General features: G+C 47.0%; 1 protein-coding gene and 1 non-coding gene across 2 annotated transcripts; one reads left to right on the forward strand and one right to left on the reverse strand.

Moving 5' to 3' along the window:
* Window positions 1–231: 231 nt before the first annotated feature.
* On the reverse strand, window positions 232–1,670 carry EI90DRAFT_3049728 (uncharacterized protein). The gene is made up of 9 exons (XM_039059711.1): window positions 1,470–1,670; window positions 1,340–1,406; window positions 1,280–1,289; window positions 1,178–1,225; window positions 1,063–1,126; window positions 877–1,003; window positions 720–827; window positions 613–665; window positions 232–542 (listed from the first exon to the last, which is right to left on the reverse strand). The coding sequence occupies exons 1-9, from the start codon at window positions 1,592–1,594 to the stop codon at window positions 479–481; spliced, it is 666 nt and encodes a 221-aa protein (XP_038918163.1). The 5' UTR covers window positions 1,595–1,670; the 3' UTR covers window positions 232–478.
* Window positions 1,671–2,599: 929 nt separating this feature from the next.
* EI90DRAFT_t103 lies at window positions 2,600–2,673 on the forward strand. The gene has a single exon. It is a non-coding gene; the product is annotated as a tRNA-Ala (tRNA).
* Window positions 2,674–16,141: the final 13,468 nt, after the last annotated feature.

Below are 16,141 nucleotides of genomic sequence, written 5' to 3' on the forward strand. Positions count from 1 at the left end.
GTGCCAAGGATTCGACAAGGCTCAGAAGTGCACAGCGACGAAGGCAAGGTGTCGCTTGTGAACAATTCATACGTCATCCAAGTTCAGTGGCAAATGTGGCACAGAAGGGTAAATAGAGATCGAATGCGTCCCTTTGAGATGGATTGCTTGGACCTACTCACGCGACGAAGCTGCCCAGGACCTTGCTATTCGGACTCCAGACTCCAGCTCATGTTCGTAGCGGCAGTACCTCGAGGCGCAATAGTTAGGCGGGCGATGAAGGGGAGCATTCTCATTGAAGCGCAAGGCAGAATGTCTCACCTTCAGCCTTGCCGCTGCAAGAACTGGAGAAGCTCATGAGTGTCTCACAGGTGGAGCAGTAAAACGTAGCCATTCACAGCCAAATATCACAATCATATCGTAGTTGGTTGTGCATACAACAGAACATGGGTCTTCGCGCCTCGGTCATGAATAAGGGGTTCCGGGCACTATGAGTCCACTAGTCCGCCTCACTGTAAGCTGGTGGAGGGGGAGAAGGCGGGAAATACAAAGGGGCCAGGGTACTACAGAAGGAACGAATGTTACATGGCGAGTTACGCAGAACAACCCAAGTCCAGTTTGGATAAGACTTACTCATAAAGATCCTTGTCAGTGTCTAAAAAGACGACGAAAACGACTCGTTCTATCTGCTCGAGAGAGATTATGAACCTAACAGCAATGTAGAAAGCAAGAGCACCCACGTCTTGACCCTGGGGACTGTCTAGGAATTTCCTCGTTTCCGTCATAGCAATGTGAGTTGCGTCACGAATGGGGTATCCATATAATCCAGTGGAGATAGATGGGAACGCCTGGAGAGACATTCAGGAGTGAGAAGTTAAGATGGCATTATTCGCTTACTATAGACTTGATGTTTTTGGCATATGCAAGGTTTAAACAATTTCTGTAACACAGGGCAAGTAATCTTGCGCATTCCGCATCCTTGGACCTGGAATAGACTGGCCCAACTGTGTGCAATACATGGCGACTATGAACAAGTAATCTTCGTAAGTGTATGAGGCATGAGGCAGTGGAAAAGTAACTAACGCAGGGAGGTCATAGCCCGAGGTTATCTTGGCTTCGCCAGTCTCTGCTCCATCCAGAGCCTGACCTAAGTACAAGGGAATAGTAGACAAATCACGACACATATCTGAACACTCACATTCGTTAAGAAGACGTGGACCTGCAGCCCGATGGATAGCACCATCCACTGAAAGGCAACTCTATCATTGATACATGGTTGATGTGTCAAGGAACGTACCACCACCACCACCTAGCACGAACCGTTCAATCTGGCACGTCACTGGGAAGATAAGCACCTCTTACCAAGCAGAGTGCGATTGGCAGCGTTAACGATGGCATCAACCTCCAGTTTAGTTATGTCGCCTTGCCTGCAGAGCCAGACGCCCCAACAATGTGAACGCGCGATGGCGGGTCAGTTCCACCCTACGCACCATATGGATATCTGGCGAAGCAATATCGGATTGTGGTGTGCGGCTGGAGGATCTGGAGCTTGGATGTTCGCCGCCACAAAAGCCTGGGCTAATGTGGGGATGTGCTGCAGCGTTCTAACAGACATGGTAACGTGTGTTTGTTTATTCTGGATGGATCGCAGCGAAAAACGCTGCTCCGTAGTGGGTCCTGTGGGTTTAGACTGAATGGTCAGCAAAGAGGACCTCTATTTCAGCAAGGCATCTCAATTTTTTTTAAGTCCCCATTCCTCAAACATGGAATTGTGCACTAACATCTTTGTGTGGTATGCTGCCGTCCCTCACAACCCATTCACGAAAATACTGTTAGAAACCACCTCCGCCTAATGCGGGCATTTAGTGTAATGGTAACACACTCTTGGTACCTATGCAGGGTTCTGCAGTTTGACTCCCAGAATGTCCATATTTTAGCATTAAGGTTCCCAAGACCACATGTACAAATTCCATATATTTCAGTGTCTGCTCGCTGACGGAATTCATAAATGTTTCCTTGGCAGCGCTTTGTCTGATCTCAGTGGAGCATGTCAGGGACATCAAGGAAAGAAAGGCATGCTACTTGGCCTATCTAGAACAGCTAGCTATGTCATGTTGATTTTTTCAATTGTGTCACTGGGACATTCGGGATCAATAGATAACTATTTCTGTTTTTGATTATACTGTATGTCGATAATTATGATCGCTCTCGAAGTGAACGAAAACATGGTCATACCTGGGACTCTTGGGATACGTTTCTCTTGTGCCGTTGACTACCTCCTTCATCTCATCACTTGTCGTATATGTTGGACATTCTGCGGAATACACTGAGCACACCCAAATCCGGTTGCTGCCACGTGAGCTGGGCACGTGAAGTTATGCATTAAATTAGCCGGCCTGACAAAGTTTCAGGGGGTGGCTCAGAGCACTAAGGACCCAAATCTGGCTGCTTCAGACCACATGATTACATGTAGGAGATTAGCAGTAAGTCCGGCCTGAATATAAATTCAGGGGGTGACAGCTCATGGGTTGTTGGAACCCTGGTGGTTTGGGTCACATGTGGATCACATAGTCAATCCAATGTGAAGGGGGTGTGTTGAAATAACCACCTCAGCCTAACAGGGCGTATGGTGTAATGGCAGTGCACGCTGAGTTCGCGATCCAGAAGACTGGAGTTCAATTCCCAGTATGTCCAACTTTTAGGTTTCCCTAAAAGACCACGTGCAAATTCCAACAGTATATCAGTGCCGATCAGTCAAATATCGTGTTAACCTGATTCAAAATAGAATAATAATCAGCCACCACTTTCCAAGTTGATTCAGTGGGAGTAGCAGTCTCTCTAAAGCTCAATGTACATACGATATATTGATAGGGCAGGGGTATGGAATAAGCCACCAATAAATATTCCTGACACATGAAATGAGCTTTTTCGCACTTCACACGATGTACACTTCACATAGTTACCATATTTAGACAAGGATCACATGAGGTGTATACATTTCATTTTCCCACACTGCACATGCACACTTTGCACACTTTGCACACTTAGCCTGCTTGCCAGACTCCGTGGATGCGCCAAAACCAGGCAGCATTGGCAACGTAAATACCACTGAATTGTATTGATCACAGGTTGTTTATGGAAATAGACCTTAAACCCGATCATCTGCACGGAGTGGTAGTACTCCTCAGCAATTGCCAAATTTGAGATGAGTGTCACGGCTGTGCATTCTGGCCCATTAGCCACCCATCCCGATGCCACCCAAGCCCGTCTGTGAGGCCCTGGCCCATGTCTATGTTCCACCCACAACATCAGTTGATGTTGTGTTGTCTAATAATTATGTTGCGATGCTAATTTAGCGTCGCAGAAGCTTCTCTATTTATTTGTGCCGAGAATGCATTAGATTGTATATAAACCCTTGGGGTAGCTGTAAAAGGCAGATCAGCCTTTACTTCTACCCTGTTAATATACAGCAAATCAAAGCATACTAGAAATGGCTGCTGTGCAGCCCTGACCTTGCTTATGATAAGGCTTTTGCATGTGAAGTTAGTGGAACAGGAATGTTTTCTGCCAACATCATCGATCTTTCCATCAAACTGGTAATATCTTTCTGCACACAGGTGTTCTTTTCCCTTTTCTTTTTGTCTGCCATGAGCACGCTACATTCACCATTACCTGCCACCAGTTAGCTTTGCCAATGCTCTTCATTCCCCTAGCTTTATCCGATTAAACGGATGCACTTTGTACTTCCTATACCCCATCAAATCAACTGGTGTCATGTTGTCTCATACCCACTTTACACTGGCGTATGATTGGTGGATGCCACCTGTGGTGGCAAGAGCCCACTAAGTACTTTTCCCACCTTTGTTTTTCTTATCCGATTCTGGCTCGTCGTCGGCTTGTTTGTCATCAGCTTGTGCAGAGTCGGCCACAAGATCAAGGGGAAGAGGGGAAAGGGATGGGTGAAATGTGGCAAAGGCTAGAGGGACAATGAGATCCGTTGGAAGGGACTTCAGATAGTGCTCGCGTGCGAGCTCATACAAGCGGACCATAGGAATAGAAGTCCACTCAGCGTAAATGGCGTCCAGCCACTCAAACACATCCTTACATGTGTTATACCCAACACCCTCATCCCTATAACTCCACAAAGCCTCGCGACGCACGATCCCAATGACAGCGTCGATATATTCACATGCAGAAATCCACCACCGCGTGTGATCACCCAAAACAACAGCAGCCTTGAGATTGTCAGCAAGGACTCCTATCGCATTGTGAGCCTTTGTCATATCCATCCCTGGCCATCGACTTCCGGTCCCTCCGATCCCTCCGGTCTAACTCCGCTCCTTCCTCACTAACCTCGGAGCTCCCGTATTCCGTAATCCTCTCGGTACCCCTCGATGGTCACCACCCCCTCATTTCAATTTATTACCTACGCCTCCCTAAGTACGGAGCCCTGAAGACTTCCGGACAGCTCCGACGTCCGCTAGCGCACTCCCACCTCCGCTGGGCAATACACTCGCCTGCCCTGCAGAGCCCACCTTTGGGCCTATCCCTCCTTTCCATTTCTGGGTTATCGCCTGCCTTCCCGCTAACCCCACAACCCGACTCGTCGGTAATATTCAGTCGGCTAATGTTTAACCCTGTTAGCTCCGCTCCGTTCGGCTCTGCCAATTGCGGACCCGTCTCCGCTGTAACCATATATATATCCAACTTGTACATAGGTTACACCCCAGTAATAAAATCAACTAGAGTTACCCCCCTTCGGTTCTGATTGCCAGTCAGTAAGTTAGGGCACGGACGTGTCACTAGGCACAGCGCTCTTGGCATAAGTCGCTGAGGCCAAAGCCCTCCGCTACGGAGACTCTCCCTTGTCTCGAATCCGGTCTCTGACAGCCTTCTCTATCACCTCATCGCGTTCAGGTGTCTCCCAGTATTCCTCACCGCCCAGAGGCAGAATCATATCCCTACCATCAAGCCAGTACATGGCGAGTTTCCACAGCCGTGCACGAGAGAGAGTGTCGGAGGGCAAATACACAGGTAGAGTGCCGTCAGTGCGTGAATATTGCGTGGGGCTGGACTAGGATGTGCTGGCATGAGTTTCTCAGCGTGCGCAGGCACAAATATCGCGTGTGTTGCCAAAAAAAAAGCAGGTGGGGGACGTGGAAGATGTGTGTGGAAGGCCCAAAAGTCGTGGGTCTGAGCCTGGGGAGCCGTGAACACAGAGAAGAAAGTGGAGTGGGTGCAAGCGCGCGTTTCTAGGTGCACACGGTGAAGGAGAGAACAAAGGAAGGTCAGTTGGGAGGTTCAAACAAGACCACCACCAAGCTGTTCCCTGGTTCTTTAGTTAGGATGGGGAAGTGTACTAGTGTTATTTATTGTAAATATAGTACCAATCCGAGTGTTTTGGCTAATTCTATTTTTATGGGTTAGTTTTAAAGTTCCTGGGAATTGACTTACAGATAAACCGAGCCCTGCGGAGCTGTTTCTTTATTGAAATTTCTTAATTTGTCTAGGTGTAATTCTGTGTAGCGTTGTTTAATTTGGATTTAAACTTGAATTTAATCTTCTACTTGGTGAAGTTTCAAAGATTCTATTCAGTTAATGAATTTGGATTGTGTCTGGAGTGTCCCTTGGGTTTGTTTTATTTTTGTCTTATTTTATTGCTTGTTTTAACAGTAGCAAGATAACTGTTTTGTGTTTACACTTTGAAATCTGGAGTGTTAACCAGCTCTCCTGTTGAAATATCTACTTAATATTTCTCTCCTTAATTGCTGCCTTTTACTACAGTGGCAATCTTAACTGTATATCACTTTTTCGCACTGGAGTGACAACCAGAAATGCTTGAGAAAAATAATACTCTATTTTCTTACTTCTCTAAGGGGGGCGAAAAGTCGCAGAAAGGGTCTCCCTTTTATACTCCTTGGGTCGCCTTCCTTTTTCACGCTCTACCTTCTATTTACAGGATTTATTTACAGTGTATTTTTCTCAAACTGAATAAAAAATGAAAATATCATGCTATAGTTCTACTGTGCTTTTGCTGCACTGAACTGCGGTTCTACTGTGGTCAGACTGCGCCTAGAATCCTTATTGTCCTCCCTCACCTAAGCTATTTTAATGGTTAATTGGAACTTGGCTGTGCTGTATTTGTTGCAGTTACCTATTTCAAATTCCCTATATATACCATTAAATTTGCTATGACTCGATGATTCTGAATTCAAACTTCGCATTACTATGCATACAGCTGTGCTGAGACCTTCAGCTGATTTATTCCAATTTTATTTAGTGACATTTAGTTAAAATGAGACTGAAATGGTAAATGAGTGAATTATTCAGGTTTAAAACTGAAAGAAAAAGTTGCTAGTAGTCAAGAATTACTCAACGAATGTGTTATAGCTCTCCACTTCATTAGAACATCGTTCCCTAAAAGTCCTGCCATGGTCCATCGTAGTTTAGTGGTTTTCGTGAATTTCGTTCATATTCCCTGATTCCCCTTTGTATTATCACATCCTAATCCTCCATATGTATTGTTTGTTGTTATAGTAGGTCGTCCTTGAAGATATCATATTTTTATGTATTTTATTTAGGACTCTGGACCTCTTGAAGCTGTCTTCCCGGCGTTTTCAGGTTTCTAACTTCATGTCCTTGTATCTCATTCATTTCTGGATGTTTTCTCACGTTCTTGGTATCATAAATTTTTATTTATTCCCACCTTTCCAATGGTACTAAGGTTGTGTCCTATTTCCTGGTATTTGTTGAGTTAGCAAAGGTTCGCGCGCACATTCGGTAATCACGTGCGTCATTCCCATAGTTGTTCGTATGCGGGCGCCGTTTCCGTTTAATTGTTCGGGATTTATGATATGCACGGGTGTTTATTTCTTTCATATGGGCTTCTGTGATTTATTTCAGATTTTTCCCTCATGATCTAAGGTTGTTTTGCACTTTCCGTGCTTTGTTTTGACCGGGCTCTTCCTTATTTGGACGGAAATTGGTCTTCGCGATCTGCCAAAGTGCGGATCTCGGTTCCGACGGCCGGTTCCCTGCGCATCGCCACCCTCACGTGTCATTATACATGATGCGGATTTCTATATTCCCATCATGGGTATAACTTCACAATGGCTGGACCGTTTGGGCTGAAAATTTGCATAACTATAGTTCCCCATTTTTCATAATTTCCGTGTAAATTTCGTTGTATGTTTTAATTATGGATCCTACGCAAACATCGTCTTTTCCCTGAGCTCGGACTTTTGATGTCGCTATTCCCGTTATTGGATATCTCATTAATGCATGATCCTTTTATTATGAAAATTTGGGAGGATTAAGATTAGATCTCTTCCTTTCTAATGGGCTATCAAGCTTGTCTCGGTCGTTACTGGTTAATCTTCGCGCTTGCCTTTTAGACATTGTCCTCGTTTTGCAGGAGTTTTAGTCATATCTCCATCATTTATGGGTAGTTTCCCCTGTAATTACTTTCATTGAGTCCGTTTGGGGGACACCTACATTTCCTATTATGAACACGACTTTGAATTTTGCATTAGTTCCTGAGGAATCCTTGTTCCGTGGTACTTCCATTCTTGGCTATGTGTGCGGACGTGGGAAAGTAGTTTCCATGGAGGTTCTCTGATTGTTTTTATAGTCAAATCTTGGTCGATTGTCCTAATTCTTGGTTTAATATTTGCTATAAATTCCCCCAAGAATTCCGTCTCGTTGATGGTAAGCTTGAAGTATTTTTGCTATTTTTCTTTCTTTCAATTTATCGTGTATAGTCATAATAATTCGTAAAAATTCGTTAAAATTCGTGTCCTTCTGTTTTCTCATATCTACTTGTCGTATGAGGTTTTGTGATTTATCTGGCATATTTCCATAATGGGTTTCCAAAGTGTGACCGTTATTTCTCCTACAGTGCCCACTTCATCGAGCCCACAGCCCGACAATGTAGCCCAGGCTACGTCATCGCATCCGACGCAGCAATCAGATGTCCAGATGAACAACCTGGAGGAAAACCCTCCTCTGGGGCAATGACTCCACCCTTGAGAAAAGGGAAAGTGACACGGTAATACGCCATCGAGGCACCCGTGAAAACACCTTCCCCCAACTCAAGGCCCCGCACACAATACTGTATGCAAGGAACCGCAAGTAACAATTGCGGAAATCTCCACTCCACCAAAAGACCCACATCCACCACCACTCGTGTGTAAACATCACTTACACACGAACCCTCATGGAACAAGTGAGGAACACCAAAGACATACAACCTTTGGGTCGAAATTCACTTTCGACAAACTTCACTATTTTTCTCCCTGCGATACCAATGTATCGCCATTCACTTCAAAGTAATGGCCCACACTCATTTATTTCTTAAACCCTCCCTCTCTCCTTCACCGACATGCATAAAATCGCCCACTTTAAAGTGGTGACAACAAAAAAACACATTGACAATTCCAAACTCAATGTAAATCAATTATTAAAAATTTGTTTTATTTCACTATCAACCTTGTATGCGTCGCAAGGGGGAGAATGTCAGGGCAATAGCCCGAACCCGAGTCATATGTAAATTAGATACATATAGTCACTGTCAGGGCCCGGCCTCGGACTCGGAGGCTCCCTGACCTCAACCCCCATCTGGCCTGTCCTCACACTATGCGGGCATGAGATGTATAGTAAAAGAAAGGGAATATATACACTTGCCTATGCGGGGCATGAGATGAGAAGAAGGGTAAAGGTCTCATCTCCCGCATGGTTGCTATATAAGGAATGGGTCACATGCCCACAACTATACAGCTCCTAGAGTTGTGTAGTGTGACCCGGAGGAACATCCAGGTGGCAGTGCCAGTAAGCGTGGAATGTTCTGGGCGAGTTGCTCGCCAGAACTGTGGCTGTGACCCGTGGGAACATTCTGGCGAGCTGCTCGCTCAGAAAGTTCCCACGCTATCCCGTGCGCGCATGTACACAACACACAAAGCAACAACAAGGCAACAGTCAAAGAATAAAAGGGGTAAAGTAGGTGGGAGTCCGGGGCACCCTAAGGCAGGGTGCTGAACCCTGACAGTCACATGGGTAAGCGGGAACCTCCAGGTAACTGCTTACACACCACCGTAAAATACACATACTTGTATCACTTACGGCTTTGTGTGCTGAGCTACCCAAAGACCTCACACAACCACACCTCACGAATGCATATGTCATGCAACGACATTGAGATGGAGGCAAACAGACTTCCCAACCAGTACCCTGGCTTGTATTGCACGGATGTACATCCTTGCATGTCGATGGATAAAACCAATGACTGACGATGCTCGTGAGCGTCGTAAAATTCAACGTCAGGAACGAGCACTTATGTACTCGAACCCTCCCCCAACATCGTACTCAAACCCACCTATGATGTACGCGAGCCCACACCCTGTGGCGTATTCAAACGCCCCACCTCCGCTGCAATACCCCCCTCTGATGTATGCACACTCGTCAGTGTATGAATCCACCCACGCACCACCAGTGCGTGGGCGTGCTCCCTCCTCTTCTCATGGATGCGGCCATCCTGCGCACCATGCCCATTACTCGCACTGTTGTCAAGACAAGGATTCGTCCATGAATGACACTGACATCAAGACTCGTCACTACAACGACAACTATCTCAGCAACGATGTTGCTGTTGACGCAGCTAGGTCCACGACAACTCGTAGGACTATGTCGAATCGCCCATCCGGCTCTGGCCCGTCCGGGTCCGCGCCGCATAAATGGATGAGGAACTGACCCCCTCATATCCATACCTTTGTCAACAACAATGCCGTCATTGATTACTCACTTTCGTCAACGACAAGGCCATCATTGATTAATAACTTCTTACCTTCATCAACGACAATGCTGTCGTTGATTGTCTGTTCTGTACCCTTCCTCTTTCGTCAAAAACAACGTCGTTGATTATTCATTTTCTTCATTGACGACAACTCTGCTGTCGACGACCTGCACTGTCAACATCGTCACAGTGGACAATGGTATTTAATAAACTCACAACAATGAGAAAGTCATTTCATTGTTGACAACTCTGTCATCGAGATCTGGGTGCATATGTTCCAGGAGAAACTCTAAGTGGGCTTCGCCTACAAACTACTATTATAGCCTCCTGCAATGAGTGTGCCCCCGTTTGCATACATCTTTTGTATGTAGAACATTAAAAATTTATTTCTTTAAAAATGCTTGCTTTCCCCTTGTGTATATATGCTTGTACCCTGTCTGCGATTTAATATCGCAAGGGAGGAGGATGTGAGGCCCTGGCCCATGTCTATATTCCGCCCACAACATCAGTTGATGTTGTGTTGTCTAATAATTATGTTGCAACGCTAATTTAGCGTCACGGAAGCTTCTCTATTTATTTGTGCCAAGAATGCATTAGATTGTATATAAACCCTCGGGGTAGCTGTAAAAGGCGGATCAGCCTTTACTTCTACCCCGTTAATATACAGCAAACCAAAGTGTATACTTAGACAGACAACTGAGGCCTGAGGCGAACGGGGGAACGGAATGTTACCGTCCCCAAAATAGTAAGATACCTTTCTGTTACAAAAATGGGGCCGGAAGCGCCCATTTTCGTCCGTTCTGGCACAGGAATAGGAAAGGGGGTTGGACATAGGGGTTTACAGGTGGTTTCACAGATGGTTTAACATGTTGTTGAACAGGTAGTGTGGCAGCGGGTTTTTGTTGATTAATGATTGGTTAAACTTAATTACTATACAAATCATGTGACACAGAACCCATAAGAGTCTAAAATGGGAAAGTCCCATTTCCATAACACTTTCACTCATAGGTCAATTAAATTGAGTGTTTATGACTAGGGTGTCAGAGACCAGGTTTGAGACGAAGGAAAGTCTCCGTGGCAGAGGGCTTCGGCCTCAGCGACTTATGCCAAGAGCGCTGTGCCTAGTAACATGTCCGTGCCCTAACTTACTAACTGGCAACCAGAACTGAAGGGGGTTAACTCTAGTCGATTTTATTACTGAAGTGTAACCTATGTACAAGTTGGATATATATATGGTTACAGCAAAGATGGGTCCGCAAATGGCGGAGCCGAACGGAGTGGAGCTAACAGGGTTAAACATTAGCCGACTGAATATTACCGACGAGTCGGGTTGCGGGGTTAACAGAAAGGCAGGTGATAACCCAGAAACAGAAAGGAGGGATAGGCCCGAAGGTGGGCTCTGCAGGGCAGGCGAGTGTATTGCCCAGCGGAGGCAGGAGTGCGCTAGCGGACATCGGAGCTGTCCGGAAGTCTTCGGGGCTCCGTACTTAGGGAGGCGTAGGTAATAAATTGAAAGGAGGGGGTGGTGACCATCGAGGGGTACTGAGGGGATTGTGGAATACGGGAGCTCCGAGGTTAGTGAAGAAGGAGCGGAGGTAGACCGGAGGGATCGGAGGGACCGGAAGTTGATGGCTGGGGATGGATATGACATAGGGAAGCACTGTTTGGGCTATTCTTGCTGTACCTATCCTCCGTTCACCAATTATTCCAACTTTTTTTCCCCTTGGACATTTGGCCACCCCCCAAATTTTGAAACTTTGTAGAATAACACTTTGTAGCCATGTTTCCTAGTAGGATTTTAATTTGAATCAATCTTTCTGCATTGGTTAACTTGGAAAAAACGTGCAAGAAAGTTTCATCCCAAACCATAGGGACTATTCTGCTCCCAACTACATGGGAATTTCCGTTCATTGAGTTCCCTTTTTCTCTATTGCATATTTGCTTGAGACTGAGGCCAGTAACACCGTCATTTCAAGGATCCGGATCCAAACCTGTACTTATCACCTGAGTATATTACACCATGCTCACAATTATAATGTCCCAAGCTCATGCCAAACAGCACCTGTGCCTTTGCTGTACTACTCACTACCCCACCACGAACAAGAAGGGCATCCGTGAACTTTGCAGGTGATAAGATAAGTTGTACAAGATGGTCCAATGTTGACAATTCAGTTAACATCGTTTCCGGGATGTTTCTATTGACATTCAGATAGCGGAATATGGACCAATTCAGTTGACTCAATTGAATTGCGGAGGTTTCCTGTTGTGAGGTCTTAGGGTGGCTCAGCACACAAGGCCATAAGTGATACAAGATAGTGTATTTTACCGTGGTGTGTAAGCAGTTACCCGGAGGTTCCCGCTTACCCACGTGACTATATGTATCTAATTTACATGTGACTCGGGGTTCGGGGCTATTGCCCTGACATTCTCCCCCCTTGCGTTGCATTTGCGACGCATACAAGGTTGATAGTGAATAAAACAGAGTTTTAATAGTTGATTTACATTGAGTTTGGAATTATCAATGAGTGTTTTGTTGTCGCCACTTTAAAGTGGGCGATTTTGTACATGTCGGTGAAGAAAAGAGAGGGGGTTTAAGGAATGAATGAGTGTGGGCCGTTACTTTGAAGTGAACGGCGATACATTGGTATCGCAGGGAGAGAAGAGAAAAAATGGTGGAGTTTGTCGAAAATGAATTTCGACCCAAAGGTTGTACAGTCATTTGCTTCCGAAATGCACACACCTCTAAGATGCACACGGTGATTTTGTTCATAAATGACTTAACTAATGCATTAAATATGTATCCAATAAAATGAATATATCTCCCCTCTGATGGCATGCCAAATATGAGCTCAAATGCTTCAAAATTCATCCTAAAAAAAGCAAAATTCCGTGGATTTTCTTGATTTTTGCATCAACTGAATTCACATTTTGTTCCGTAGTGCTGTGAATTGTCAATAAAACTGCTCAGTTTGATTTGTCAGTGACAGTGATAGGTAGAGCACGTAATGGGAACATGTTTTTGACACCTCCACTTGCGTACTTGCCACTACAAAAGCGGAGCAAGTGCTGAATTCTCGGAGTGGCAGTGATATTATCACGTGACCAAATCACCTCCGATCGCGCTGATCAACCTTTGATCTCTCCCTCTCTGCACACTTCAGTGATGGTTGGAAGGCCACAATCTAAGGCAAGAGCTCACCACACGCTCTTGAGAGACTTGGAAGCAACACAGAAGGCAGCTGTGGCAGCTTACATGGCTGAACAAGAGAATGCTAGGTTGGAACCCCGGAAGCCTGCTGGCCTCCGAGTTATTGCCGATCAGTTTGGAATAGGCTATAGGGCACTGGGATACCATGTCAAAGGTGGAAAAACCAAATCTGAATGGGCTGAGAAGAACTCGCATCTCAGTCATGCAGAGGCTATGACTCTCATTGACTTTTGTGAGGCCCCGGCCCATGTCTATATTCCGCCCACAACATCAGTTGATGTTGTGTTGTGTAATAATTATGTCGCGACGCTAATTTAGCGTCGTGGAAGCTTCTCTATTTATTTGTGCCGAGAATGTATAAGATTGTATATAAACCCTCGGGTAGCTGTAAAAGGCAGATTAGCCTTTACTTCTACCCCGTCAATATACAGCCAAATCAAGCGTATACTTAGACGGATTACTGAGGCCTGAGGCGAACGGGGGAACGGAACATTACCGTCCCCAAACTAGTAAGACAACCTTTCACTTTTTTACGCTATTATTCTCTTTCCATTCTCGGCACCGCGTTACCGGCGCCGAAACCCCATTTGGCAACGTGCGCGTCGTCGGCCCCTGACAACGCGCGACTTCGATCAAGTTCTCACGCGAACTTGTTGAACAACTCGACACCTCTTCTGGATGTCGTGGAGATACAACACCAGGAGCACGTCCAACGCTCCCGCCAACACGGCCGGCCCCTCCACTAGCCGTAGGGCGGAAGACGACACCACCTCAAGTGATGGTGGCGATCTGGGCCTGCAAGGGCCCAGGGACGCGTCTCAGACGCGTCCCACCTATATGAGAGACGTTGACGAAGTCACAACGTCTGAAGCCCTCGCAGCGGAGACTCTCGCGGCATTCGTCCCAATGCGCGCGTCGCGTCCTCCATCCCCAACCCACTCCCTCGCGTCTGAAACGGCGCGAGTACTAAGAAATCGCGTCGACCAAGTTGACGACGACATCGCCGACTTGAGAGGCGATGTCCGTAACATGAATACCCAGATCTCTGGGAATAGCGACAACATCGCTCGTCTAGATCGTAACATCATTAAGGTGGAGGAAAGACTTAATGAGAAACTTAACGAAATTCTCCTCGCGCTCTCTCGACGCGACGAGCCAAAGCCACCCACAGCAACGGTGGATAACCCATCTGCAAACCCTCCAGTGAACCCAACAACGGGTGGAAACCCCATCGTCGTCTCTGACCAGACGAAAAAAACCGCTGTTGAGGCGCAAGCGCCCCAAGAGGTCCCTGTAGTCCCTGTTAATCAAACGGGTCAACAAATCACTAAACCCGCTGTGGAGGCGCAAGCGCCCCAGGAGGTCCCTGTAGTTCCCGTTAATCCAACGGGTCAACCAATCAGTGGGGTCCCCATACCTGGAGGGATCCCCACTGTCTCTGCCGTCGTCACAGAGGCGACAAGTTCACGCGCGTCTGTCGAGGTACAAGAATCTGACGGACGTTTTGTTCCTATCTTTAGTGGAACTAAGCCACCTACCCCGTCGATGGCGCCAGTAACCACTGACGCCAAAGGAAAGGGTAGGGAGATCGACCCAGGACAACTGGCTGGATCATCGATTACAGGGGAGAGTGGAACTTCTCCATTCCATTTCAGGCCAGGCTTCGTGCCCGCGCCGTTCATTCTGTCATCCCAACCCACGAACAGTGGGGTGAAGATACCAAGCGTTGACGCTACTCAAACGCGTAATTTCCCTCCCGACCACGGGAGAAAGAAAGCAGTGCCGATGAAGGCCACTGTGGAGACGATACAAGAGGAAGACGGTGACGCGGAAGCCACCAGTGTTCCGTACGATTACTACGCACGGAAAAAACGCCCGATCTACGTCCAGGATCGTGTAGATGACATTGGCGGACAGCCCGCCAAGGTCAGACCTATCTTCGCTAAGCGTAGTCTCAGCGAATCTACTTTTGACTTTAACGCCCGTCTGGATGCAGACGCAGCATTCGTATACAACGTGGGTCGTGGGGCAAACGGTGAAGACCCCGAAAGACTGTCCCACAGCACAGCACTCAGACGAGTGCTGGATAACTACCACCGATTCTCACAACCGCCTGCGGCTCCAGAAGGGGGCAAGAGGCATGTAGACCAAGTTAGGTCTAACTCGGGAAGAAGGCCCCACTGTCCGAGTGGCGATGGTGATGACGAGGATGGTGGCGAGGGTGGCTCGTCCTGGCCCAACCCACCGTTTCCTGACCTATTTGGCACCGAAGCAAAACGGGAGCCTTCATCCAACTTTCCAAACCGCTTGTCTGTACGACCCGGTTTGTTTGACTCAACCATGCGTTCATACGCAGCACCGGCGGCACGAGTAGTGCCTGATCCATCTGAGTTCATGACTCAGCTTCTTGAATCTGCACGCCGAAGTGTGGAGGTCCGAATCCTGCAGCCACTGCCTGCAGATGTACGCCCAGAACTGCTCAAGAAGATGCAGGGACTGACTCCGACCATCAAATGGTCTGGAGAGAATAACTCGAAGATATTCCACAACTGGCTGCACTCCTGGCTAGCCTATATGTCGTCGTGTGGGTGGAAGGGTGAAGCTTACAACGAGTTTCACGTCCACACTTTGACAACCGCCGTTGAAGGCGAGGCACAAGACCTCCTGATGCACTATATACGCATTGGAGTGCAGAACGGGGTAACCCCCCCATTCTGGGATCTACTAGAGATCCTTATCTGCACCTTCATCAAGAAGTCTGCAGCAGTAGCATCCACGAAAGCGTTCAAAACGCTTTCATACGATTCCGCGAAGGGAATCAAACACTTCTATAACCAGCTGTATCGTGCAGCTGGGGAGATGATCACGCCTCCTGACCAGGCAACGTTCAATGAACGTTTCCTGAACGCCATCCCTGGCGAAATGCGTCGGGAGATGGTTATGCGCCACGACATTTCCGTGGACTACACAACGAAAGACGAGTTGTGGACCGCCGTGCTCCGCCTGGACCACGCATACGATTCAATTAAGGCGATCTCTGCGTATCGTAACGACTCGCAGGCGCCAGCCGCGTCAAAAACGACGCAAAAACAAGCCAACGCCGCAGCAGCACCCAAAAAAGCTGCTGATTCTTCGTCCGCCAAGAAAGTGTACAAAAACACATTCGG

The sequence above is a fragment of the Cantharellus anzutake genome (genome assembly GCF_015039405.1).
Source record: "Cantharellus anzutake strain C23 chromosome Unknown EI90scaffold_15, whole genome shotgun sequence".
Taxonomy (NCBI): Eukaryota; Fungi; Basidiomycota; class Agaricomycetes; order Cantharellales; family Hydnaceae; genus Cantharellus; species Cantharellus anzutake.

Bases quoted from the DNA above. Each gene is read 5' to 3' on its own strand.
- EI90DRAFT_3049728 (XM_039059711.1), bottom strand. From the start codon at position 1,594: ATGTCTGTTAGAACGCTGCAGCACATCCCCACATTAGCCCAGGCTTTT. The intron at 1,004-1,062 runs GTTAGTTACTTT...ACTTGTTCATAG, and splicing joins TCGGGCTATGACCTCCCTGC to TCGCCATGTATTGCACACAG. The intron at 828-876 runs GTAAGCGAATAA...ATGTCTCTCCAG, and splicing joins CCAAAAACATCAAGTCTATA to GCGTTCCCATCTATCTCCAC.